Raw genomic sequence first — 23,398 nt, 5'->3', positions numbered from 1 at the left:
TAGGCTCTAGCCTATCAGGCCACCCATAAAGATTTAGTGTTCTGTACAAAATACCCGTCCAAGTCCCAAAGCCACTCAACGGCCACATAGGAGAAACATTCTCTATAAGTAGAGAAAGAAAGGGCAGAGACCGCGTAAACACTTGACACAGTCAGGTACAATTGTTTCCCAAGCTGAGACAGTTTTGACTTCTAGTTCCGGTCTGGACGTATGGTTCTCTGGTACAGGGGTTTCACACAGGCAACAGTGGCTTTGAGGGCATGCACTAAGACGATAGGTGCAATTTCCTAAACAAATTTTGAGGCTGCTGTCCCATATTACTCAACTACACGCGCAGCAACATCGACGGAATGTATTTGATTTTGAGCACCTCGCCCGCACTGATGTAATCTGTAACCTTCACTTGACAGCAGCAAAGCTCCTTACAGTTGACCACTGACACCGGCTTCATAAGCATTGACCGAGGCCGTAATCCAAAGCTATGGTATTCGCTCGTCAAAGTTGGCTGCATGGATATGGCATCTATTGTAGGGATTCCAGCCAGATTCAGTAAGCTTGCCCTCAGTTGTGGTTCTTCGTCAGAATATGATCAAGATGATGATGCCCAGGGACCTTGCAGTTCATGATAATTGGCTCTGTATTGTTCGGGCTTCCATGGTCCAAAATGTGCCAATATCTGTATCCGAATGCGAATAACTCCGCTATGCCCGAAGGATTTCAGTGCGTCAGCACTTGCACGAATACACAGGACTCGGCTGCCACGAGTCCCTTTTCTTTATTCTTGCTGGCTATTCGTGATAAACGGAGTGGCAAAAATCGCTTGTGCAAATCAGATATACATACCCAATCATTTAAAGTGGCTGTTGCTACAATGAGCGAAGCAGACAGCAACCAGCAACATCCTGCACCTCAAGCGGTTCACCATGAGATGCGGAATGCAGAAAACAGCGCCGCTTACCTTTTGGGCAAGCTGGAGGACATGAAAGCCATCAACCCGCAGATCAAATTGCTCGACGTCGGCGCCGGCTCGGGCACCATCTCGGTCGCGTTGGCCAAGGCGCTCCCCCAAGGCTACGTGACGGCCATAGATATCAAGGAGGACATACTCCCGCGCGCGCGGGCCATTGCCGAGATGCAGGGCGTATCCAACATCGAGTTCCTGCAGGCCGACGTTTTTGCTCTGCCCTTTGCCGACGCGAGCTTTGACGTTGCGCACTGCCATCAGGTCTTGACGCACCTGAAAGAGCCTTGGAGGGCGCTGGCCGAGATGCTGCGCGTGACCAAGCCCGGCGGTATCGTTGCGGCTCGCGAGGGCGACTTTCAGACCGAATGCATCTGGCCCGATCTTCCTGGGCTTGCGGATTTCCATGACTTTGCGGCCAAGATTATAGTCATGGGAGGAGGCAGTGCTACAGCGGGCCGGCAGCTCCTGTCCTGGGCACTCAAGGCTGGAGTACCGAGAGATAGGATTGCCGCGAGTTTTGGCACTTGGTCATACATTGAGAAAGAGGAGGAGAAGGTTTGGGGTAAGTTCATCATCACCCATCGTTCAATCTGCATGAATTGGCAAGTCACTAAGTTGAATGGTTTCAGCCCACGGGATTATTGATATTATCAAGGCTGGGCGCCTGCGTGATGCTGGACTCAACGCAAAATTTGTCACGGAAAGTGAACTCCAAGACATGATCAAGGCATGGGAAGAGTGGGCAGAAAGAGACGACTCGACGCTGGCAATGATGTCGGGAGAAATAATCATTCAAAAGCACATCTAAACGGATTGGGCAGCCCAAATTCCTTGGAAAACCCTATCGGGTTGGTTGTGCTACCATCGATACCAAGAGTCCAGACGGAGAATTGGCTGATACCTATGCTGCGAGCTTTTGTATCTATGGCCGTAGAGACATTTGAATAATTCCTAGATACAATATAAACAAGTTCCCTGCTCGGTTACGAGAACTCTTGACTTTGATCTCAATATCTTTCGGCCATTATAGAACCCGACAATCTTGTACATTTACAATTCTCTGGCCAGGGCCAAAAAGTTGCCATGTACTCCGGGCGGGCAAAATCCAGAAGGAAACATCTTTTCGTACTCTTTTCTTTCCTGTTGGTCCTTGATCACAACTGATATGCTCAATCCTCTCTCGGTGAGCTCCTGGAAGGTTTCGGACCCAGAGCTCTTGTAGTGGTCACGCGCAATGTCCGCCACCACTTGCATCAATGACATATCTCCTTCCTTGGCGCGCACGAATATCCAGGGCAGAACCCAATTTCGTAGCAACGGAGAGCCAGAGCCTTGCTGATGGAAGCTCTCATCTGCCTTTGGTTTTATGGCCTGAAGAAAGTTCCAGCAAGAGCGGTGCATCTTGAGCCATGGGAATGCCATGCTGAGCTTTTCATTGTTAAGCACGTGTACCAGCTTGAATATCACTTGATCTGGGGTTATCTCTGGGTCGTTGATCCTGTTTGGTCGGCGTCGTGTCTTGCTGTCCAGCAATGTTTGATTGATCTCTAGGAACTTTGACAGATCCTCAGAGTTGGTAAAGGCAAGACCTGTTGGTGCTTTCCCCTGGTACTGGTAACGGCTCAGCTTGTTGACTTGGTCTATGATTTCCGCTGTCCATTTACTTGGGCCAGTTGAATAAATCAAGCGGTGCAGAAACAAGTTCGAGACGGGTGCAATGTCGGCAATCTGTATCTCTATGTTGTGTTAGCCAGTCAAGGACTATGAGATGACTACGAACATGGTTATCTCATTTTGGGCTGGAGAGTGTAGAAATTGTTTTGGGATCAACGTTGCTTACTTCGAGGTTTTCTTGCTACTGCTGGCCTGGAAGTTAGGCGCGGGTTGGTGCTGAACAAGGTGGCCGAGACACCGCAACGAAGGTGAAACCTGCTGAAATACTGCTGGGGGGTCGTTGGTGGGGAACCCACAAAGAAGTTGCTGTCCTCAAACAAAGCGCGCACCATCATCATATCATGCCACTTGGTTGTTACCAATTTCTCACTATGGAGGGCATTGTGTAGGTGCGCAGCGCACATGACGGTCTTCCAGTATTGTTCGACCTGCAGGCCGTATGTCTGATATTTGATCGTGAAGGAGAACAACACTAGCCCACTGAGAACAGGCGACATTTTCAACATCTTATTGCGCAGCTTGGTGTCCGGCACTTCCCACCCATAGAACAGATGGGACTTAGCCCTCACTTCATACAGTGGGTCAGCGAGAGCTCTGTCGATGCTCCTGATGGTCTCGGACATGAAGTCGGGGGCCGCCTTCATCCATTCCTGGGATGCGTAGGTACTGCCATGCAGCTCGAGATGCTGTACCATGTCGACCCTCATGTGATTGAGATTGGTTTCAAGGGTATCGAATGCTCTACGCACATCGCTGCGTAGAGTTTGATGAATGTCAAGAAACACCTGATCAATAATCCTCATCAGTATTGATCATAAACGGAACAAAAAGTACCCTTGAGGGCTAGTTTTAATACCAACAAGAGGGGGAAAGGGCAATGGAGAAGTGTTGGGAGAGACTTCAGGATAGAGGTGCAAACTAACCTGTGCTGTAAACACCAAGTGAAACGGAATATCACCGGTGCGATGCATTTCCCGCATCCCATGAATTATCTCGTCGCATACTTGATGCCGCACCTTGGTAATTTCCATATTCTTAACCTCAACAAGGAAGTGAGCCAGCAGCTCCTCGTCCTCGGCATATTGCTGATCTCCCGTCTTTGTAGCACGATCACTGTCCTCGGCATACGGGAGCACTTTCTCAGTGAAAGTGACCATTTTATTATGGCGCGTGTTCTCGCGAAATCTGTCCACCAGCGAGTATGCCGAATAATAAGTGTCAACGCTTAAGCGGTAGTGCTTATGATGAACGTAGGGGTATCCAGGATCTGTCTCTGTATTATTTTCGTAGTCAGATTGTGTGTAGGGTTCTGACGCTTGCTGCAACTGTACTCCCAAAGTCATGTTGATACAGTTCTCTAAGCCACCAGTGGCTTCGATTAGAGGAACGATCCCATCAATGATGTTACGGGCCAGTTCGACAGCCGTGTTGGTGGCAATGGCTGATGTTATCAGGTCAAACACCTTGTTTTTGTAATTCTCCCAGATCCAGTCGAGGCGATGACGGATATGGTTCAGGTCATCCATGACCAGAAGAAATGCCATTTGTGCTTCTCTGGCGGTAATCAAGCGTTCAGCCTGATATACAGCAGTATCGCCGAGTGCCGGTTTTGGTCGCTCAGTGTCAGGGGCGTCGAGGAAATGCTCTGATGGCTCGTGCACAAAAAGTCGGGCGAAGCGGTTGGTGGCCTCCCCCAGGCGGTCTGTCGGCTCCGTTGGATCACTGGTTTGAGGCGACATCTGGAACCAAGGCCGAAGCGTCTCGCGTACCGATTCAAGGATGGAGACAAAGAATGAATGGTTACGATCCAATGACTCGTTCAACAAACTTCCATGCTTCTCTAATCTTCGACCAAAACTCTGACGGACCCTGATAAGACGGTCCAGGGTTGAGGCAAACGAAAAAGGTACCGACACATTTTTGCTGGCAATGTGTTCTGCAAGGACAACAAAGTCCCTTATTGCGATACGATATGTTCGGTGAACCTGGCCTTGATTCTCTGCAGCTCGTTTGGCATCCTTTCGGGCCTTGCCCTTCAGCCTGCCAGTCACCGCCGCCTTGCTACTTGTCGTTTCCGCGTCTTGCGGTTGGGTCAAAAAGTAGCCTGGGCGATAAGCATGAATCAGTAAGGACATTGCTTAGCGATGAACACAGATAACGTACCGTGTGCTGAAGCAGTAGAGGCAAGCCAGGCTGCAACTGCGTCCGTGTCGGCTTTGTATTGCTGGTATGCACCAACAAGAGGAGTAGGCAACATCTTGGGCGCAACGTCGTCGCGACTTCCAAGAATGGATAGATGTGGCACTCAACAAATGAACACAAATTGGACAAGAACGTGATTGAAACGCAGAGGACATGAATGGAAATGAACAATTTGTGCTGCTGGGTTTGATTGTTGACAAGGGACACAAAGTAGTGGGAGTGTCTTTATGTTGCTCAATCAAGCGTGGAGAAAAATGCACGAGCAAACGGCGAAGACAGCGAAAAGGTTGGAATACTCCCCCACTAGCGTCAAGAGTGAAATGTGTCTAGCTTGAATAAATTATTTGTTTATTTATATTACGACAATAGTCTTGGCCCATGATGATTCAAGCATTCAAATTATCACGTTCCTACCTAGTAGTTTGAGGTGGATATCTGAACAGAGGAAATTGTTGATAGAACGAGTTCTCGGTGAAAATCGTTGTCTTGTGCAATAATAACAGCATCAAACAGAAAAGCGGACTATGAGATGTCTATGTAACATTCTAATATTAAGCTTGAAATTAATGATCTGATCTTCCTCGTTCCTCATGGAAGCTCTCATCTCGTCCATCCATTCTTCTGTGCGTGGAAGAGTGACAGAAAAAGGCTCGGTGCGATCGTCAACTTATCTACAATAACCACCCTTGGAAGAAGACGGGACTCGTTGGGAGAGCTGTTCTTGCCACCGATATTGGAGAGATTGAATCTTAAATACCCCATAGTGGAAAAGGATCTGGGGAAACAGTGACTGTTTTTCTAATTGTAATACTACACAGTGATTGCCCTGCACAGAATGATTGTTCAACCACGTACCCCACCGCTACAGTAGGCAGACTAGAAAGCTCAGGTGCGTGCGTTGGCCAAATATTTGGAATTCTTTTCAAGCACGAGCCCATGACTCAGGAGATACTTGCAACATGCCGCGACACGGAGCCAAGTCACATGTTTAATCTTGCTATTTGTACTGGGTAGTAGGAGAGTGTCTTTAGGTTTTTTTTAAATGGTATTTGAATCCTTCCCTGCTTATCATTTTTCAGATCAACGGGCCATGACTCGCCCAGTTTCCCTTGTTGTATTTGAGTAGCCTAGTTAGGCGTGGGTGCTGAATTGGGAGTAGGCATAGCAGTACGCTTGGCATATGGCACGGTGGAGCAGTAAGCTGGTCTTGTATCCGGCCATGAGAAATCAGTCGGCAGGTTGAGCATTTCAAAGCATGGATCCTCGACACCTCCGCCCTCAACATGGTCGACAGCTGCCGGCACCCAGTAAATTGCCTCGGGATCAATGGCAATGGAAATCCAAGAGTAGATGCCTTCCGCAACTGATTCACCAAGCAAGACATATTCAGCTATGGGGTCTACCTCTGCCTCGGTCGTCTCTTGCTCTATTATGATGTCTTGGTCATTGGTCGTAAGAGTGATGTTGTTTTCGGTATAAGGATAAAATGTTTCGACTTGGTTGATGACGTCTTGGTCGTAGAAAACCTGCCCAACGTGCGAGGTCCACTTGCCACCAGCGATTGTATTGTTGGGCAGAAGGGTCCAGTTGCCAGGGGAGTGCGCAGCCATGTGAATATGAGTAGCCCTGCCATTGTAATGTCCCGGGAATATGGTCTTGTATGCAACAACTCCATCGTCATCGGTAACCTGAATGCCACGCAAAAAAGTTGTATTCATGCCACCTTCGGGGGCAGGATAACCAGAGTATTCGCCGGTGGCGTTTGCGTGCCATATATCGAGAGCAACACCCTCAATCGGCTCACAGTCGCGAGTACTGATCAACTGGATGTCGAGATAAAGTGGTACGCCAGGCTCGTCCTCGGTAATGTCACTGCGCACCATCTCGCCAGAGACAAAATATGGCCCTTGAGTTGACTCTGGTACGAGTGTACATGATCGCTCTCCAGTAAACAAAATCTCTGCGTCCGTGTTGGCGGTAATGCCCGTCAAGTTTGAGTGGTGCGTGGTATTCAATACAGTTGCAAAGTCACGACCGGCAAGACGTGCATTTTGGCGTCGAAGAGCTCCAACCGCGGAGGCTCGTCGGGAAATTGCTGTAGAAGTGTGACCGCGGGTGATGAGTTTGTCCTCGCAATGGCCAAGATTGCGCGCCTTCAGACTCTTGTATGAACCAGCGCGCTCTGCTGCCTCGTCTCGAACATTATGTCTTGGGTGTGCGGTGCACAGGGTGGCAGCAAGAAGGCACAGAGCAATGAACATGAATGATGGCATGGTGTTTCACCAAGGATACGTTATCGAATACGCCATTCGGTGAAATTTTCATCTGGACGATGAGCATCTATCTATACCTTGTGTTGAATAGGCAAGTACGGAAAAGCATATTTCCAGGTATAGGCATGGGTATTACGGTGACGGATGGGTAGTTCCGACCACGCGTCGTCATCGGCGAATGGCCTCGGGTAGACTCCGTGATTGGCAACTGACACGCGCCATATTCTGCATTTGTATCAGGAAAATCTTCTGTTATAATACGAGCCCAATGTTTATCCATTGATCTCGGCATAGTTGGCCATTCATTATTGTATATGCACCGGTATGCATTTCAAAGATTTTATCTAAAATAGATGCTAAATACTCAAGATGTGGCTTTTCAGACCGCTATATTCCTTATCGCGGTCGCATTGGAACCTCGAGATAGAAATCACAATCCGTTCAACGACGTAGTTGTCTCATGCTCAAGTATATTTGCCAATGAATTTGTGTACTGTATTACACACAAACCTAGGATACTATATAAACATCAGCCACGCTGAGTTCTTGGCCAAAGATATATGCATACACAAGACTAGGTTAACCCTCTTCATCTTAGTGCCGGTAATCTCCCAAAAGCTTAAGAGCATTGTGTTACCCATCACCTGCGGGGCATGTCCGACGGCTGAACTGGTCCGGTCCCGGTCCAAGGAATCCAGTCAAGGTGCAGATATATAGACGTAGAGAGCATCGACGTGCAGACCCCATGCAACAGTTATGGGCATGCCCCCGTACTTTCACCTACCTAAAACTTCGTAGCACCCGAAACGCTGATAGGCGGTTCACACGAGACAGACAGAACTTTTCCATGTACTATCAACCAACAGCGTATATTGGTTATGATGTATGGATACCTACTGCAATCAATGGGGCTTTTTATTAGATTATCACCTCACGCTTTAATATATAAACCCGACTATACTTTTGTGCTTATTAGAGTTTAATCCCCTAAAGATATGATGTCTACTATTATTATTTATGTCGAACCCTGTATAAAAACTTTATACCACGCTTAAAGAATACTGACCATTTCCTATTTGACACAAAGTTGGGATAAGTCGAATGGGTCAGCCAAGGTAACTGTTCATCGGTACCGAGCCTGTCAAAGTCTGGAGCTTGTGATGACCTGGCTTACCAAACTCTGAGTGCGCGCGTATGACAATGCGTTGGCGGTGTCAATTCAATAAAAGTCGCTTACATAAATACTAATCCATGAGCTTGATACTTAATATGTGTAATGTCAATGAGGCTGGCAAAGGATGCCCCTCGCTGACCGAATCAAAATTTGCACTTTTATGCATGGGCGAAAGAATTTAAGGTGGTACTTTGCGAAATATCCCTGTTACCAGTCTGCGGCTGAATATATTCGGGCACCTTGCAGGGTGCTCAGGAGGTTAAGGCTGGCCTTGGGAAGCATTAAAGGAGATATTTTCCAATAAAAGCACGTAGTGTGACAATTGCGTGTTCGCAATATTGACTCGACCCCGACAAGTGACACGTATAAAGCAGAACAGCGAAGAGTACCAAGCTACATTTTAGAACTTTTGGTCTTTGGAATGGTTCAATTGCCTCCAGTTTATGCAACACTTCTTTTTATTTATTTTTTTATTTTTTAAAGGAAGAGAAAACAAGTGTCACATAACCCGATTACTATGCATCGCATCTCAGCAGCCTGACGATACATCTCTTAAAGGTTTGAAAGAATGTACTCAATCTGACCGACAGCTTGGCCTCAGCATTTCACGGCTTCACCTCACATGCAATTATATCATACATGTGAGGGTTTGATGACTAGGAGGTCACTTTAACACTTGGGAAAGAAAACAATGCAAGACAAAAATGCTACTAGACGACTATGTTCTGTGGGACGGGAGCTAGGTGCGAGTGTCTCGACTAATTTCTTAGCTGACACCCACTGCACCGACAGGTCGAGCTTCGGCGGAACTGAAGGAGGCCATAAAATCCATGTCCAGGTAGTAACGTGGTGCACAGAACTGCTATGTGTATCTCGCAGGCGTGCCATTCTTCTAGTGAATATTTGACGACATCATACAGGCCACATGGATTTGATGGTCATGTTGCTTCTTGCTTTGGATAATAGTTTGATACCATCAAGGCTGAAATGTAGTTCTTGAGCTGCAATACAGAACGAAGCCGCTAGTACATTCTGAAATGTGACATGAAATGATTGAACATTGAAGCTAAAATAGCCATTTACGACGAAGGTCAGACAATGACTTTGAAGGTTATGAAGATCTAGTGACATTCTACCTAGCATCCCTAGCAGGTTTCCTGTTTGGGAGAAGCTCATTCATGGGAGTAAAAGTAATGTTTTAAGCTCTGGCAAAGCTATCAAGGCCTGCTAACTACAAATAGGCAAGTAGACCACTCAGGTCAGATCAGATGGCAGGCGCGAATTTAGTGCTGGACGAGGGGTAAAATAAACAACGTTGGCAGCTGTAGCTAGACCTTCTCTCTGCAGTATCAATATTACCACTCCTCTTGTTTCTGGAATCGTTTTCCTGATGAGTCGTGCCCAGTGAGTATCTAGATCCAGTTCCACAAAGCTTTTTTTTTTTTTTTTGCTAGCAAGACTTTCATTTCATCCACAGACCTCTTTGTCTGTTGATAAAATGGGAGAGCTGGTTCGTGGGTGGTTTCTAATCGGCCTTGGAGCAAAAACCCGAATAGAACTTAGTCTAGTTCACTGTGGGAGATCTTGGAGTTCTATGGCTCGTGAAGCTCTTCCTTGAGATTTAAAGTGCACTTTTCGTATGTGTGGTATTTCTCATGTACCACGTCCCATTTGGGAACCAGGTACCGGCTGAAGAATAGTCCAAAGTCTGACCATCGCGTATGAATGCAAATCGGAAGTACTCAGGCATTGCTAAGGTTGCTGGTCGTTCCCAAGTGAAGTTTGTTGACGTAGTTTCACGAATATCCCCACGATATCGCTCCACGTCATTGACGAGGACACTGATGGCGTCAAATATGGCAGAAGGCTCTGTCATCCAGGCAATTGAGATGGTAGCTTTGTCCAGCATAGAGGATATGGTAGGTTCGTAGATTGATGGTATGTTACTGCGCAGCAAGCCGTCACCGCGGAGGGCCTCGGAAGTCTGCAGTATTGACGCAAAGCCCCATCGTGCAGCGCCATTGACGAAAAGGCCGAGGAGTAAACCCTGGTAGAGCAACGAGGATCGTGTTTGAACGCTCGTGCCAGGAAGCAGGAGAAGGGCATAGATGTAGTGGTGGAGACGGAGCTCAACACCTGGTATCATGAAACAGGCCAACAAGCCGACTAGGAAGAGGCCATAGAGCCCCAGATATCTCAGCAAGCGTCGCTCTAAGAAGAAACAGTAAATTTGCTGTGTTGCTATGATTACGATGACCGTCACGATGATAGCGAGGGCGAGTTTGGCCCCGGGTTGCTTCTCCAGGTCATCAGCTGTGAGACGCTGTATTGGTATCCAGTCAAAGGTATAGTTTGATAGGGCACCGATCCAGAATGCTCCAAGCCAAAACAACGTCTTCTCAACCTGGGCCTCAAGACCTTCCAATGCTTTCGTAATGCAAGTTCGATACAGAACGAAGGCAATGAAGGCTGCAGGTAGGAACCTTCCAGCAAATATCGAGATGCGATCGGGAAGGACCGTCGTATTGTGAAAGGCTGCTGAAGGAGGGTCGGATACCAGGCTGACGTGAGCAAAGATACCAGTAAAAGTAATCCCAAAGTGCAGGGACGGCGAGGAAGTGAAGAGGGAGAGAACGATGGTAAATAAGATAGAGACAGCGAGCAAGAGTCGCCGCGGGTCCTGAGTGCAATTTACGCTTTGATCGCTGGAGAACTGAAACGACAGAGGGAAATATGAATCGAAGGGGATTGACTCGATCCCATTTCGCCAAGAGCTCTCGAACGTATCGACCTGGCCAATATATGTGAGGCGACCACAGCCACCTTCACTGTCAGTTATGATACCAGCATGAATGGCTGCGCCACAAATGAACGAGTCGCCCCGATAAGATGCATCCCCTACAACCAATGCTTGGTAATTAACATCCAAGGGACCAACGGCATGAGGATTCAAGACCTGAACGCCGAGACAGCTAGCTGGACATCGGAATGCAAAGGAAGTATTGGAGAACGGCCTGCAATCAATGCCATCAAGTCCGCACACGTTTTTCTTCTCCCACGGGCTGTCAACACAATCGAGATTCAAGACATTCTGACCGAATTGATCTTGCAGCGTGATTGTTCCCAAATATAGAGGTACGAAGAACGCGATCAGCCACGACAGCAAAAATAATGTCAGCGCAGCGGAGCGAGCCCATGATGTAGTCAAAAAGTGTTCCATCAATGTGAGAGGATACCGCTGATATATTGGAAACCACGGTTCAATTCTCAGCTTCCGAGGTTTTCCGAGATCTTTCGGCCAGCGGGCCAGTCTGGTGCGCCGACGCGTTTGCGGAGTCGGCAAGCCATCGTGCTCGAAATATTCAAATTCCTCTGTGATTAGTAGCTGTGCCTCTTCATCGTGCCCATTGGCGCTGTGGTCTGGCTCGATCGGTGGCAACCCAACGTGCACCGGCGCGTCGCGGGGATTTCCACGGTTTTTGTTCGACATGCTGGTCGTGAAGAACGCAGGGAATCAATTCCTTAGCTTCACTAGTGGTCAAAAGTGTCAGTGATAGAACATAGAAGTATCGATATGCTCTATTCCAGATAGAAATATTCGGACGAACAGAGAAATACGTACGAAAAGTGCTCCAACTGAAAATTGTCAGGATGGGAACAGACTTGTTGCGTGGGCTGCTGAGATGGTTTGTGCATGGGCCCTGGCTGCAAAGCATTCAAGGGCATACATACATAGGTACGGATGGAGGTTGTCGACTAGAACCAGGCTGGCCAACCGGAACATTGGGAAGGAGCATTATTGTGATGTGACTCTGGAGAAGATGGTGAAAAATATGTATTAGGAACTATACGATACGCATACGGGTGTTAGCCTAAGTATCTTTATACTGGTACCCGGTACTATGCGTATCACACATGATGAGTGCAGCGCGCTCAGCCACAAGTATCGAAAGAGCATATACAATGACCGAGGCATTAAAGCTACTTCATGTACTATGCTAGGAATAAGGGTCACTTATATACTAAACCGAGCGACCATTATACTAGGTATATTGCTTGCATACAGATAACCCATAATAAATAGGCTGACATGGATATTGGACGAAAAGGTGGTTTCCTATTAGAGTTTAACCTAGTCTGTCATAGGTGTTAATTGTGTGTTGTATTGATCGTATTGCCTGCTCTTAGTTTTGACGAGGTGCAGGCTTATTTGGATGGTCCCGGCTTACCCCCAGCAAGCCCATATACTGTGTATCTCTCTGTGAATCCGGAACCAATAACGCGTTCTGCTGTGGTCAAACGTACTCTGATAAAAAATCCTTCAATTTGATCGTGTTGTAGGTGTCCAATACATCAATTGGTCAAGTTGCACCGATTTCTTACACACCATTCTTTTCCAGCATTAACCACCCTTCTCTCGCCAGCCTTAAAACGCTTCAGTGAAACCCTTCTACCCAAAGATGCCTCCTTAAAGGCGCAACAATGTTCTTTGATTGCAAGAGAGCCTGTTTGCTCTATTGTCATTGAATCTACAGTCACCACGTTTTTATTTGCTGGAATAATTCCTCATCCGATAAGATGGCTTCCGATTCATCATTCAGCCCAGCACAGAGATCACCACTTGTTGCCTACCACGTGCTCAAAGCGCTTGGACTGAGACTGCTTGCCCATTTTCCAATATTACGGAATAATTTTGGGCTCAGTAATGAAACCCCCAAGCAGATCATGCGGACTTCGGTCCCAATGGCTATTGCTGGCCTTACTATTCATATCTTCCCGATTCTGGTCTCGGCCGTCATAATCGCTCTGAACATGAAATATCTGTTCTTAGGTCGATCGCTCCCAGGTATCATATACGACGATAACATTACCACTGCGATCTTCCAGGTTATGGCCAAGATACATGAACTCCTCATTGTTTCCAGCCTAAGCACTATCATTTTTAGCGCTGTCCGAGTACAGCTCTTATACGGCACCGGTGTGCCGCTGGGAATGCTATGCTCGGGGTTTAATTTTCCCCAGATCACGTATTTCTGGTCAGAGGAATACTGGGGCGCCATGACAGCTCCCTTACCACGTCGCACACTTTTCCCTTTTGGTTTGCTTCTTCTCACGGCTGGACTGATCGCAGTGACGGCCGGGCCTGCCTCAGCTCTTCTAATGCTTCCCCGGCAGCAAGCTTGGAGTGCTGGAGGTACTTCTTTCTACCTCAGGGGTCTGATCGACGACCTGCAGCCAAGCCGAGTTGTTGCTGCGGAGTCCACGATGAATAAAAAGTGCTTGAATTCAAGCGGAATCAGTCTCTCTACGTGCCCAAGCAGTGGGTTCCTTTCGTTGATGTCATATGCTATGAAACAGCAGAACATCAAGAATGGAGACAACCTTCGTCCGCCGGCCCTAGGTATCACTGGACAATTCGGTGAGCTAAACGTCACCATCGATAGCGTGACAACGCATATCCCATCATCACAACTTGCTGGTGATATCCGCGGTGTCGCTTGTCAGACCTCAGTTCTGGGCTCGTGGATTCCTGTTACGATGTATCAGGACGTCCTCTACAACGACTGGATTCAAGCCTACGATTCTATCTACTATGAGACTAGTAAACTCAATGAGCTAAGCCAGTTCGAATATAAGTACAATTTCGGATCATCCTATTCAACGAGAACATCAATTCCTATCGTGCGCACTGCCTGCTCTCCAGCACAAAATGTCTCTAGCAATCAAATCACAGTGGATTTTCCCATACTTCCAAGATACTCCTGCTGGAATGATACCGCGTCGATCGACTTTCGGGGGCTTGAGTCCAAAGCCTCCCGACAATTGAAAGTCACCTGGCTTCCACTCCCATCAGCTTTCGGAACTACAAGTACTGGAATGGTATTTGAGTCGCCATGGTCCTATGATGGTGGCTCAAGAATTGTTGTTGGGTGTTCCATTGATGCAAGGTGGATAGATGGGAGAGTCGGAGGTTCATTCGGCCGTCCTCCAGTATTCGATATCAATAGTCGCAATTTCTCGGAGTCCTGGGGTCTGTCGTTGATGGGACTATCTAGCCAATTCCGCCCCTCCGATGATGGATCATGGACTTCGATCACGCTTGATGAGTCATGGCTTGCGAGTCTAACGCCATTGAAGGAGCCGCCAAGTCCTTTGAGTTCTAATATGACAACCTTTGAAACGATACTCCAGAGTTCCGCCCTGATTGACCACGACCTAATGTATTCTGATGATCCTGCAACCTTATGGAATGAGGTTATTCTTGGCTCATCGAATAGGACAATTTTCCTGGAATGGTTGACATCCCTGTTGATAAGCGATGGCTTGTCAAGATATGGCAGCGAAAGGGTACTGAATTTTACTGGGCCCCCGTCGGAATGGTCTTTAATGGATTATCACAAGGAGTCGGACTACAATTCTCGGCTCTTGCATGGAATTAACGTGCTTCAACCGCCAAAGGGCGTGGAGTATACAACTTTTGAAGTGGAATTCACCCTTCAAGGACTGTCGTACCAAGCTCAGATCATCACGGACTACCTGTCGATCGCAGTACTATCGGCACACATTGTCCTTGCCTTAGTTCATACGGTCTACGTGCTTCGAGTCCATCAGTCATCAGACGCTTGGGGTACGATAATAGAACTCATTATCCTGGCATACAATTCACACCCCACATCGGCGATGCTCCACAATATCTCGGCTGGTATCAAATGCATAAAGACTTATCAAAAGGTTGTCATTGTTCGCGAAACACATGTTGACAGACCCACTGCACACGAACGGGATGGTGATCACAAGCAGGCCGAACTGATTGTTTTAACAGATAATGAGGGCCTCCGTGGACGGAAGAGCGGTCGCTCTGTGAGCCGTACATGGCCACTAATGTCCTCGCAATCGACATCGAATATTGAGCTCACCGAAAACAGAGCGTTTCCCTCTAATCCTGCGACATCACTCATTCGGTGGTATCCTCGGTCAAGTTCAGGGAATTCTACCGCAAGAAGGCGACTTTTGGATGGCCCAGAGGAGCAACAACGTATCAAGTTGAATGGATTTTATTCGTAAATTCATAGAATAATTAAAGATTGATATCAAGTATCAGGATTCCAATAATTCCAGACACGAAACGCAAACACTGACAGCCTTCAAGACTGTCTGCTATCAAGTCCTTTGCAAAGTACACTAACGGACGTGGGTGTTCGGGATCTTTTGGCGCGGCGTATCAGGCCATGATCGTCTATCCCAACCACCGATGACCCCTGTCTGTCGTTGCGCACCATCAACCAACCACCAACATGCATGCTATCGAGCAGCATAATGAGGAATATTGCCAGCAATCTTTTAAATTGACAGTCTCTCACTTCAAAATTTCACATGGAAAAGCCTCGCAAGAGGGTCGATTCCGGCGGCGTTTTCACGCACAATGTCGCAGGTGGATTCAAGATTCTCAGCACGACGATCCAAGACTCGGAGCTCTGAGAACACACTAGATGAGACTATTGAACTTGTTTCTGTCTACAACGACTCTACATGTTCTTGTAAGTGCCCTTGATCAGGTCCGCAGCACGCTCTGCTACCGGACAGACGGTTGTCTGGCAATTTCCACGGGTTGCCAGTGGGATGACATTAGAGTCCACAATCCACAATCCCTCGACCCCAGAAGAACTCGAGGCTGTGGATGGCGGCTTGCTCGGCACAAACTTTGATCTTGTCGTACCCCTTTTTGCTCCTTGCTTCATCCCGGCTGACATCTTTGAATGTTACCTCATCCTCAGCTGCACCCCAGGTGTGAGAAAGAATAGCGTATAAAGGGATTTGCTTGTCAAATTTGGCAAGGCTCAGTTTACCATCCTGAAGACGTAGGAGACGCATCGTGGAGAGGAGGCACAGGGCGAGATGCCTCACACCGCGTCCTGCTATCTGATAATACGGATAAGTGTGCCTGGGAGTAAACGTTCAAATCGATCAGATAAAGTCAGATATAATCAGGCTTATTGCAAGCAGCTTGGAAAGGCTGCGAGGAACTCCGATAGTCATAGCGCGATGCAAAAGCCAGCTGTAAGGAGGGAGGACGGGGGAGCCCTGACATCTTTTCATTCACTTGTACGCCTTAACGACAGGGGACTAAAAGAGCTTTGCAGCGGGGTAAAGATACGCCAAGCTTTGATGTCGGCAAACCAGATATGGTTCCAACCCACCATCTCTTTGGAGTCCTACCATGATAATTGTTATTTCTGAACTCGAGTGGTTGATCTTTCGGGACACACATGAGATTGGCCATTTCCGAGCTGTTGTGCCACAAATCAGGTCTTTCATTGTGACGTCTATTCAGGGATGGCAATTACATAGTAACAGCGAAGATCCCAAAACGTCTTGATATCACGCCATGCTGCATCTTGGCCAAACCCCGCTTCCTGGCAAAAATGATAGTGGCCGCATACGAAACGGCCAAATTATGCCAAAATGGGCTAGCTCCGGTGTACACTTTGCGTGCTTATTTTGGTGGTGCCGGGTATTCCCCAGGGCTTTCCGATTATTTACGTCAATACCGTGGGGTTCCATGGTGTGCTACGCCATCTCTGTAGCGTACCACATCTGACACTAATGTTTATGCTTTTCGGCGCGCTCATTTATACTGCCAGCAATATAAGGCGACATATTGCCGCTGCTTCGGTAGTTAGGGCCTCTCGAATCGATAGTCTTTCCCGCTGCGAGAGGGAAGTCTGATAATTCGACATATCGGTTACCCTCGCCCTGGACTTCGTGGACACTGGGTCCAGTAGTATTTATTCTCGGATTCTCAGCACTCCCGTTGTAGGAGCGACCGAGAGTGGCGGACATTAGGCGAACAACCCAGACCGAGACTCTCTGAAGCTGCAATTTGGAGACGATAATCGCAAGTGTCGGTAGGCAGGCGGCCACGATGCCAATGGCGACCTCGCAGAAAGACCACACACTAGACCAAACGTGATTCCCTGATGGAACGGATTAGCAGAAGCCAGACCATATCAGAAGTTAGAGCGTGATCAACTTACAACTTGAATCGCCGGGTGGCGCTCGTGCCAAAGCGACGACGCGTATAATGCCAAACACGCATACTACACCACCTAGCAAGAAGATCCCGGACACCTGGGCGCGTTGTGTGGTGGTTAAACGAAGGTGAACGATATGACGGACTGGCAACGCCAGTATACCGACGTCAGTTACCACATTCACGATGCTTATCAAATTAGGATGTGACTGATTTGTGTGGGGATGCTATAGACTTACCCAAGGGCAGTGAACGGCGGCAGCGTGTCGAAACACTTCCCTGGAGCTCCTGCCCACATGGACGACAGCGGAACGCACTGGAACACAGTGACAAAAATGAGGGCCAAATTATAGGCCGCAATGAAGATGCCGAAGATCCACGAGACTAGGGGCAAGTGACGGATAGGGAAGAAGATACGACAGTAGAAGCACAATATGGAGACCTTGGTAAGAACAACACATATGGCATACGCCACGATGGCCACGACATAGACCTGAACAACGCCAGCTGCGTTGGTAACAAAGATGATGTGCCTGCCCTCGCCAAAGGTAGTACTTATCCAGCCCACGATGGCGAAGACCGTCAGTGGTACCAAAGCCGCGAGAATCATTCCGTCATCGAGGCCAAATGATGGCTTTCCAGCCTTGCGGGCCCAGATGCGCAGTCCAACGAAGATATAGGCCAAAGTTAAGCCCGCAGCGTAGGCCGCTATGAGGCTCGGTCGCAAGTCGTCGGCCGCATGTTCTTTGTAGTATTCGATTTGTTCTGGTGTTAGAGACATCGCGATAAGTTTCAAAATTTCGGTTGTGGTTGCGAGTCAAGAAAACTCCGAGAGAAAGTTTTTGTTCGAGGTCAGCTTCAGCGTCCGACAGTGGGAACCGGGGCGGTGGCGATAAAAGGAGGGTAGGTCTCCCTGGTGGATGCTGCGTACATACTCCTACTTTGAGATATTGGGGATGGAGATGTCAGCGTCACATGGGAGTTATATGCACACTGCAGTGGCCATTTGTACACAATCACGGTGCATACACCAGGGTCATTTGGGGTCCCATGCATCCTTCTACAAAACCTATGTACATGCCACTTCAATTTGGTTCAGCCTTACCGGCACACCGACTTTCCACTTCCTCTATACAAAGTCACCCAAAATAAATGCAACAGCTAAGTGTTCGCAATAAGAGCCCTTTTACCGGTTGGTGTCGTGGTGGCGTTGGCTCGCTATAGCGCGGAGTACCAGTAGATCTTGCCTATGTGAATCTTGATGCGGGTTGCATAGGATGCAGCATCGTGCGATTAGAAGCCAGGGTCCTATAGTGCAGTTCCGAATGTGTTGGAGATGCCGGCTTTCCCACTTTTAATTTAGACTGTTGGTTTCGCTGATAGTGTTAAAAGAAAAAGTCCACTTATGTCTCTTCCCTTCCTTTTATGGCCCAGCAAGTCTTGGCTTGTCTCTTGTATTTACCTAGTAAGCCAACTACTCGGCCCAGCCCACGTGCCTTTGACCAAAGACTTGTAGTATACCCAGAGGGAAAAGTCCTTCTTAAGATGATAGAAAGCGCGGCGTGGGACGGCTTGATCGATGCCGGGATCATGGCAAAGGTCTCTTTGGGCACGCCACCGTATTTGAACTCGGCAAGCAACACCTTGCCGTACTCCGTCACGAGCGAACACGATGTGTAGCCGTCATATGTCTTCTGGGGTCCCTCTCCGTCCACCGCTGCCAAGAGATTCGAAATGAGAATCGGTGCTTGCGATGTGATTGCTGCGGTGGTCTTGGATGTTGGGAGGCTGGACGCATCACCTGCTGACCAGACGTTCCCGTACTTCTTGTGCTGGGTGGTGGAGTCGTCCACGTCCACGAGTCCTGCCTCGTTGGACAGCGGGCTATCCTTGATGAAGGCATGGGGACCCATCTTGGGTACGGCGTACAGAAAATCGAAGTTTATATTGGTCTGGTCGCCGCTGCCGAGGTGGTTGAATATCGCCGTGTTGCCGTTAATCGAAATCAGATCGTGTTGAAACAGCCCACTAACACTCGGTAAGTGGGCTCCAGATCATGGCCCTACGGCTCGAGAAGCGCGGAGAGAAGGTTGAGATTACGCAGGAAATGGTAGTCGCCGCGGCAAGGAGTGGATTGTACCCAAGTCCGTAGCCGGCTACGTGGAGTTGCCCGCCAGGTATGAACATGGTGTTGAGTGATTCATGGTTTGAGTTGGTAGTCTTGAGCCCGGTAATTTCAGGACCGTTCGCTGTGTGATCACTCTGAGTCGGAATTGGGAGTTTCTCCAGACAGTGACTATTTGGGCGGGCTGTGTGATCGTCGTCATTGTTACATGTGGGCTGAGGGCGCCGGCTTTTTTGAGCTCAACGGTGGCCAGATGAGTGAGCCATAGAGACGCACCCCAGGCAATGATGCTGACCACGATCAAAGTGACGCATATGCAAAGCCAGACAATGGATGCAAGCGACTGCTTTCTGTAACCCTGATCCCACCTTGGTACAATGGATTCATCTTCGTCCCCAGTGCGTTCGTTATTACTCTCGAGCTCGGGATCCCTCTCCAGGACCTTTTCGTGCTTTCCAGATCCCGACGCTGGTTGGTATTTGGTGAGATCCATTCAGTTTTCACGCATGACTCGATCAGCAGATTATCAAGAATAAGCATTGCGCTCTTATGTTCTGCCTCATTTTGGTCTTCGTCCCACAATTCTATAGCACTGTGGTCCGCAACATATTATTAGATTACCCATGGCCGCCAAGTCCACTTCAATTCAGACCGCCCACTTATCGACCCGAAACTCAAAGATGATTATTGGTCACCAAATGGGCGAGATCGAAACGAAGATAGAAGAACGAAACAGGGCTCCAGAGGAGTGCTTTGCGTCTAGTACTCCCGTAAATGTCTCCCAACTTGTCTTGTGCCTCTTTCCCACGCATAAAGAGTCTAAATTATTCTCTCCACTCCCCAGCGCTCACTGGCGCTATTTATATGCTCGATAGACTTGTCTATTATTTCCAACACCTCGCCGACGTGATAAATCAGCACTAAAAGCACTGGAAACGCTTGATCATTGAGCTCTCGAAAATGCGCCGCCTCCTGTCGCAATCTGCCATTTTCGCGAACGAGCTCTAGTAGGTTGTTCGGTGTTACGGACATGCACCCTTGCCGCCCAAAGAGACAATGCAGGAAGATAGAGACACGGCCAAGAAGTCGGCTAGCCACGAAGCGGAGAGGTGGGGATTGAGATAATGGTGACTGCCTGCGAAAACTCTTTGACATTGAAGAATAAGTCTGCTGTATGGCTTTGCGAAACCCCCTGGGAAGTTTACACGGGCTCCTTACCATTCTTGTCGAAGAGGACTAACTTAGGCAACTATCGCCTAATAATGGATGTGACTCAAATCAGAGATAACCGCATCTGGTTCGCCGACATTTCAGTTCAGCGCATTTTTACCCCGCTGCAGGCATTTTCGCTCCTCGCAGATCTCATTATGCAGCTGTAGCATCGCCACCGTTTAGAAGTGGAGTCAGGATTGATGCTAACCAGAAATTTCGGGTCTATGATGCCAACTCTTGGATTGGTATGGTCTTTCTGGTTAATTTTTGTCACTGCCTGTGGACTGGGCAGCTTGGGCAGGACTCCAAAGAGATGGTGAGTTGGACCCGTACCTGGTTTGCGACACCTCAGCTCGGCGAATCTACATCCCGCTGCAAGGCATTTTCAGTCCTCGAGGTCTCAGCATGCAGCCGCAGCGTCACCACCTAGGCGTACAGCCTGACGAGGCTCTGGATACTTCGGGCGTCAAGAAGGCCGGGATGCCTTGGGCGTCAAGGTGCTCTTCAAATACTCTGTTTTTATCGAGCCTTTTGTAATTAAAATTTGTGGCAGCTTTCGAAGCTGAAGGTATGCTCGAAAGTCAGGGAAAATGCGAAGAGGCGGAGGAGATCTATCAAGATACTCTTGAACTAAGGAAGTAGTTTTAGGACCGACCCATCCATCAACTTTACGAATTAGCAGAAATCTTCATCAACTTGTAGCAGCCAAAGCTCGTGACGCTTCAGCAGCAGCCTCTGACGATTTGGGAGATAACGGAGGTGCTGCGATATAGTTCATTACATGATAAATATCGTATATCAAGATCATAAATCTTGGATCCAAATCCCATTTCAGCCCGCCTTGCTTGAGATATCAAGCCAGCATAATGACTTCATCCAATTTTAGACCGCTCCGTTTATCCATATTCGGATCGCTCAAAATAGCCTTTGGAAGAGTAATGGCGAACCGACATGCCAGGTGTTCCAATGTCACAGTGGGGCCATATCAAAGGAGAAGGTAAGTTCTCCTCTTCAAACTCGCAGCGGACACCATTTGTCGGCAAGGTCTCGACGATTGCAGCATCATGCCAATAGACTGCCGCGCAAAGAGCCCTGGTGGACGAGACTCTATTGGTCTTTGGAACGAGGAGTCGCACTATTTGAGCATTTCGGTGTACAGCCCTGACCAAAGCGGGCCCGTGAATGTCATGACATGTCGCGTTCGAATGGTTCAAGTCTGAAGACGGTGTTGGTATTTTCCGGTTGAAACGATGGATTGAGTTTGCGCTGGACTAATCGCTGCCAATCAAGACCGTTGAAAGAAGGGTGATATTTTACTTCCGAAACTCCATGTACTCCCAATCGTTGCAAGGGATCTTTGACTAAGAGTCCGTTGAGAATGTCTCTTGCATCAGATGGAAGCTCGGGAGGGATTTGTATAGTTCGATTGGTTATTTTGCGCTGCTGCTCCTCAGGGTCTCTGTGGTAAAAAGGAGGGACCCCAGCCAACATCTCGTAGAGTAAAACACCCAGCATCCACCAATCGACCGCTTCAGTGGCCTCCTGACCCGCAACGAGTTCCGGGGCTGTATATTCGAGTGATGCCGGCAGAGGACAGGTTCCAGAGCCGGATGTTGTTAGACCATGACTATAGATAGCAGGGCAACAGAAATTAATGTGACCATGCGCATCCAAAAGAAGATGCGTTGGTTCAAGCAAAGCAAGGATCATATGCTTATTGTGGAAGTACTCCAATATGAGAATCAGCTCAGCAGCATAGAATCTAACTTTGTCAACATCAAAATATCGCTGCCTTTGAAGGTGATGAGATAGATGTCCACCGCTGGCTAGCGGCGATAGGAGGCTAAGCTGTTCGCCTGATATAAAAGCGAACTTGAGAGGTGCGACAAAGGGTGACATATGCCGGGGCCAAGGCCTTTCGCCTTCTCAGATACCAAAGCAATACCGGCCGTGCCTAGTTGAACCGCTGTCATGGCATATATTCGGCCGGTATTCTTTCTCGTGACATGAACGAAGTTGGCATGCTTGACTTCACGAAACTCCCAGGCATTCCAATCTTCCAAATTCGGGACTTTCTGCTGATGATACGAGACCATGACTTCCACTTGGCCGGTGCCATCCTCAATATCCACCAGCAGTTTGCCTACAGGATACCCATCCGGAAGAGGGCTTATTGTGATGTACCCACGAGGCTCAATAGGTTGTCCCACCGGAGCATTATCGTTTCTGGCAGAGAAATGGATCACCAAGTCGGGACACGTGGTAACGTCAAAGTGGAAAGTGTCTGCCCACAAAGCGTTCCCTCTCTTGCCACCCCACCAGGCGGCCCTAGCAGATAATTGAAAACCTTCACAATCGAATAAGGCGTAGATGGGCCTTTCATCAGTCAACTCCGGGGTTGAAGGCTGTCTTATTCGATATGCGCAGTGAAGCTTGACGGTTAGGATTCCACTTTCAAAACCGGCCCCAGCAGCACTCGGAGGCTGTGGCGGGAAGATGACGCTTGAAGTAACTATGGGTGAGACATTGTTCAGAATCATTCGTGTCTCTTGTGGCCGTTGGGGCCGGTCGAACGCACCATCCCCATCCATAGGCGGTAGAGAAGCTGTTGGTGGAGTCCACCAGCTTGCGTTGCTTGTGGACATCGTCATTCAAGTGGGTATAGTTGCACGCCTTGCGATCGGCGCTTGTGCTTCGGAGCCGGCCAGGTGTAACGATTGCCAATCGTACTGTGGCCGGGTCT

General features: G+C 48.4%; 9 protein-coding genes across 9 annotated transcripts; 2 read left to right on the top strand and 7 right to left on the bottom strand.

The window, feature by feature from the left end:
• Window positions 1-871: 871 nt before the first annotated feature.
• On the top strand, window positions 872-1,772 carry PFICI_03583 (uncharacterized protein; the record flags this gene model as incomplete). The annotated part of the gene is made up of 2 exons (XM_007832164.1): window positions 872-1,526; window positions 1,594-1,772. The coding sequence occupies 2 exons, from the start codon at window positions 872-874 to the stop codon at window positions 1,770-1,772; spliced, it is 834 nt and encodes a 277-aa protein (XP_007830355.1).
• A 242-nt stretch (window positions 1,773-2,014) lies between these two features.
• Window positions 2,015-4,895, bottom strand: PFICI_03582 (uncharacterized protein; the record flags this gene model as incomplete). The annotated part of the gene is made up of 4 exons (XM_007832163.1): window positions 2,015-2,700; window positions 2,805-3,423; window positions 3,562-4,742; window positions 4,802-4,895. The coding sequence occupies 4 exons, from the start codon at window positions 4,893-4,895 to the stop codon at window positions 2,015-2,017; spliced, it is 2,580 nt and encodes an 859-aa protein (XP_007830354.1).
• A 1,072-nt stretch (window positions 4,896-5,967) lies between these two features.
• On the bottom strand, window positions 5,968-7,113 carry PFICI_03581 (uncharacterized protein; the record flags this gene model as incomplete). Its single annotated transcript, XM_007832162.1, has 1 exon — window positions 5,968-7,113. One exon carries the CDS (start codon window positions 7,111-7,113, stop codon window positions 5,968-5,970), a length of 1,146 nt encoding a protein of 381 aa, XP_007830353.1.
• Window positions 7,114-9,908: 2,795 nt separating this feature from the next.
• On the bottom strand, window positions 9,909-11,777 carry PFICI_03580 (uncharacterized protein; the record flags this gene model as incomplete). Its single annotated transcript, XM_007832161.1, has 1 exon — window positions 9,909-11,777. The coding sequence occupies one exon, from the start codon at window positions 11,775-11,777 to the stop codon at window positions 9,909-9,911; it is 1,869 nt and encodes a 622-aa protein (XP_007830352.1).
• Window positions 11,778-12,865: 1,088 nt separating this feature from the next.
• Window positions 12,866-15,352, top strand: PFICI_03579 (uncharacterized protein; the record flags this gene model as incomplete). The annotated part of the gene is made up of 1 exon (XM_007832160.1): window positions 12,866-15,352. The coding sequence occupies one exon, from the start codon at window positions 12,866-12,868 to the stop codon at window positions 15,350-15,352; it is 2,487 nt and encodes an 828-aa protein (XP_007830351.1).
• Window positions 15,353-16,888: 1,536 nt separating this feature from the next.
• PFICI_03578 (uncharacterized protein) lies at window positions 16,889-17,128 on the bottom strand (the record flags this gene model as incomplete). The annotated part of the gene is made up of 1 exon (XM_007832159.1): window positions 16,889-17,128. The coding sequence occupies one exon, from the start codon at window positions 17,126-17,128 to the stop codon at window positions 16,889-16,891; it is 240 nt and encodes a 79-aa protein (XP_007830350.1).
• A 425-nt stretch (window positions 17,129-17,553) lies between these two features.
• On the bottom strand, window positions 17,554-18,099 carry PFICI_03577 (uncharacterized protein; the record flags this gene model as incomplete). Its single annotated transcript, XM_007832158.1, has 1 exon — window positions 17,554-18,099. One exon carries the CDS (start codon window positions 18,097-18,099, stop codon window positions 17,554-17,556), a length of 546 nt encoding a protein of 181 aa, XP_007830349.1.
• Window positions 18,100-18,721: 622 nt separating this feature from the next.
• Window positions 18,722-19,936, bottom strand: PFICI_03576 (uncharacterized protein; the record flags this gene model as incomplete). The annotated part of the gene is made up of 3 exons (XM_007832157.1): window positions 18,722-19,346; window positions 19,459-19,580; window positions 19,652-19,936. 3 exons carry the CDS (start codon window positions 19,934-19,936, stop codon window positions 18,722-18,724), a joined length of 1,032 nt encoding a protein of 343 aa, XP_007830348.1.
• Window positions 19,937-22,481: 2,545 nt separating this feature from the next.
• PFICI_03575 (uncharacterized protein) lies at window positions 22,482-23,300 on the bottom strand (the record flags this gene model as incomplete). Its single annotated transcript, XM_007832156.1, has 1 exon — window positions 22,482-23,300. One exon carries the CDS (start codon window positions 23,298-23,300, stop codon window positions 22,482-22,484), a length of 819 nt encoding a protein of 272 aa, XP_007830347.1.
• Between the last annotated feature and the right edge of the window lie 98 nt (window positions 23,301-23,398).

This window comes from Pestalotiopsis fici, assembly GCF_000516985.1.
Source record: "Pestalotiopsis fici W106-1 unplaced genomic scaffold PFICI_Scf_2, whole genome shotgun sequence".
Lineage (NCBI taxonomy): Eukaryota > Fungi > Ascomycota > Sordariomycetes > Amphisphaeriales > Sporocadaceae > Pestalotiopsis > Pestalotiopsis fici.
The sequence above is the reverse complement of the archived record's forward strand: the minus strand, read 5'-3'. Positions and strand labels throughout refer to the sequence as shown.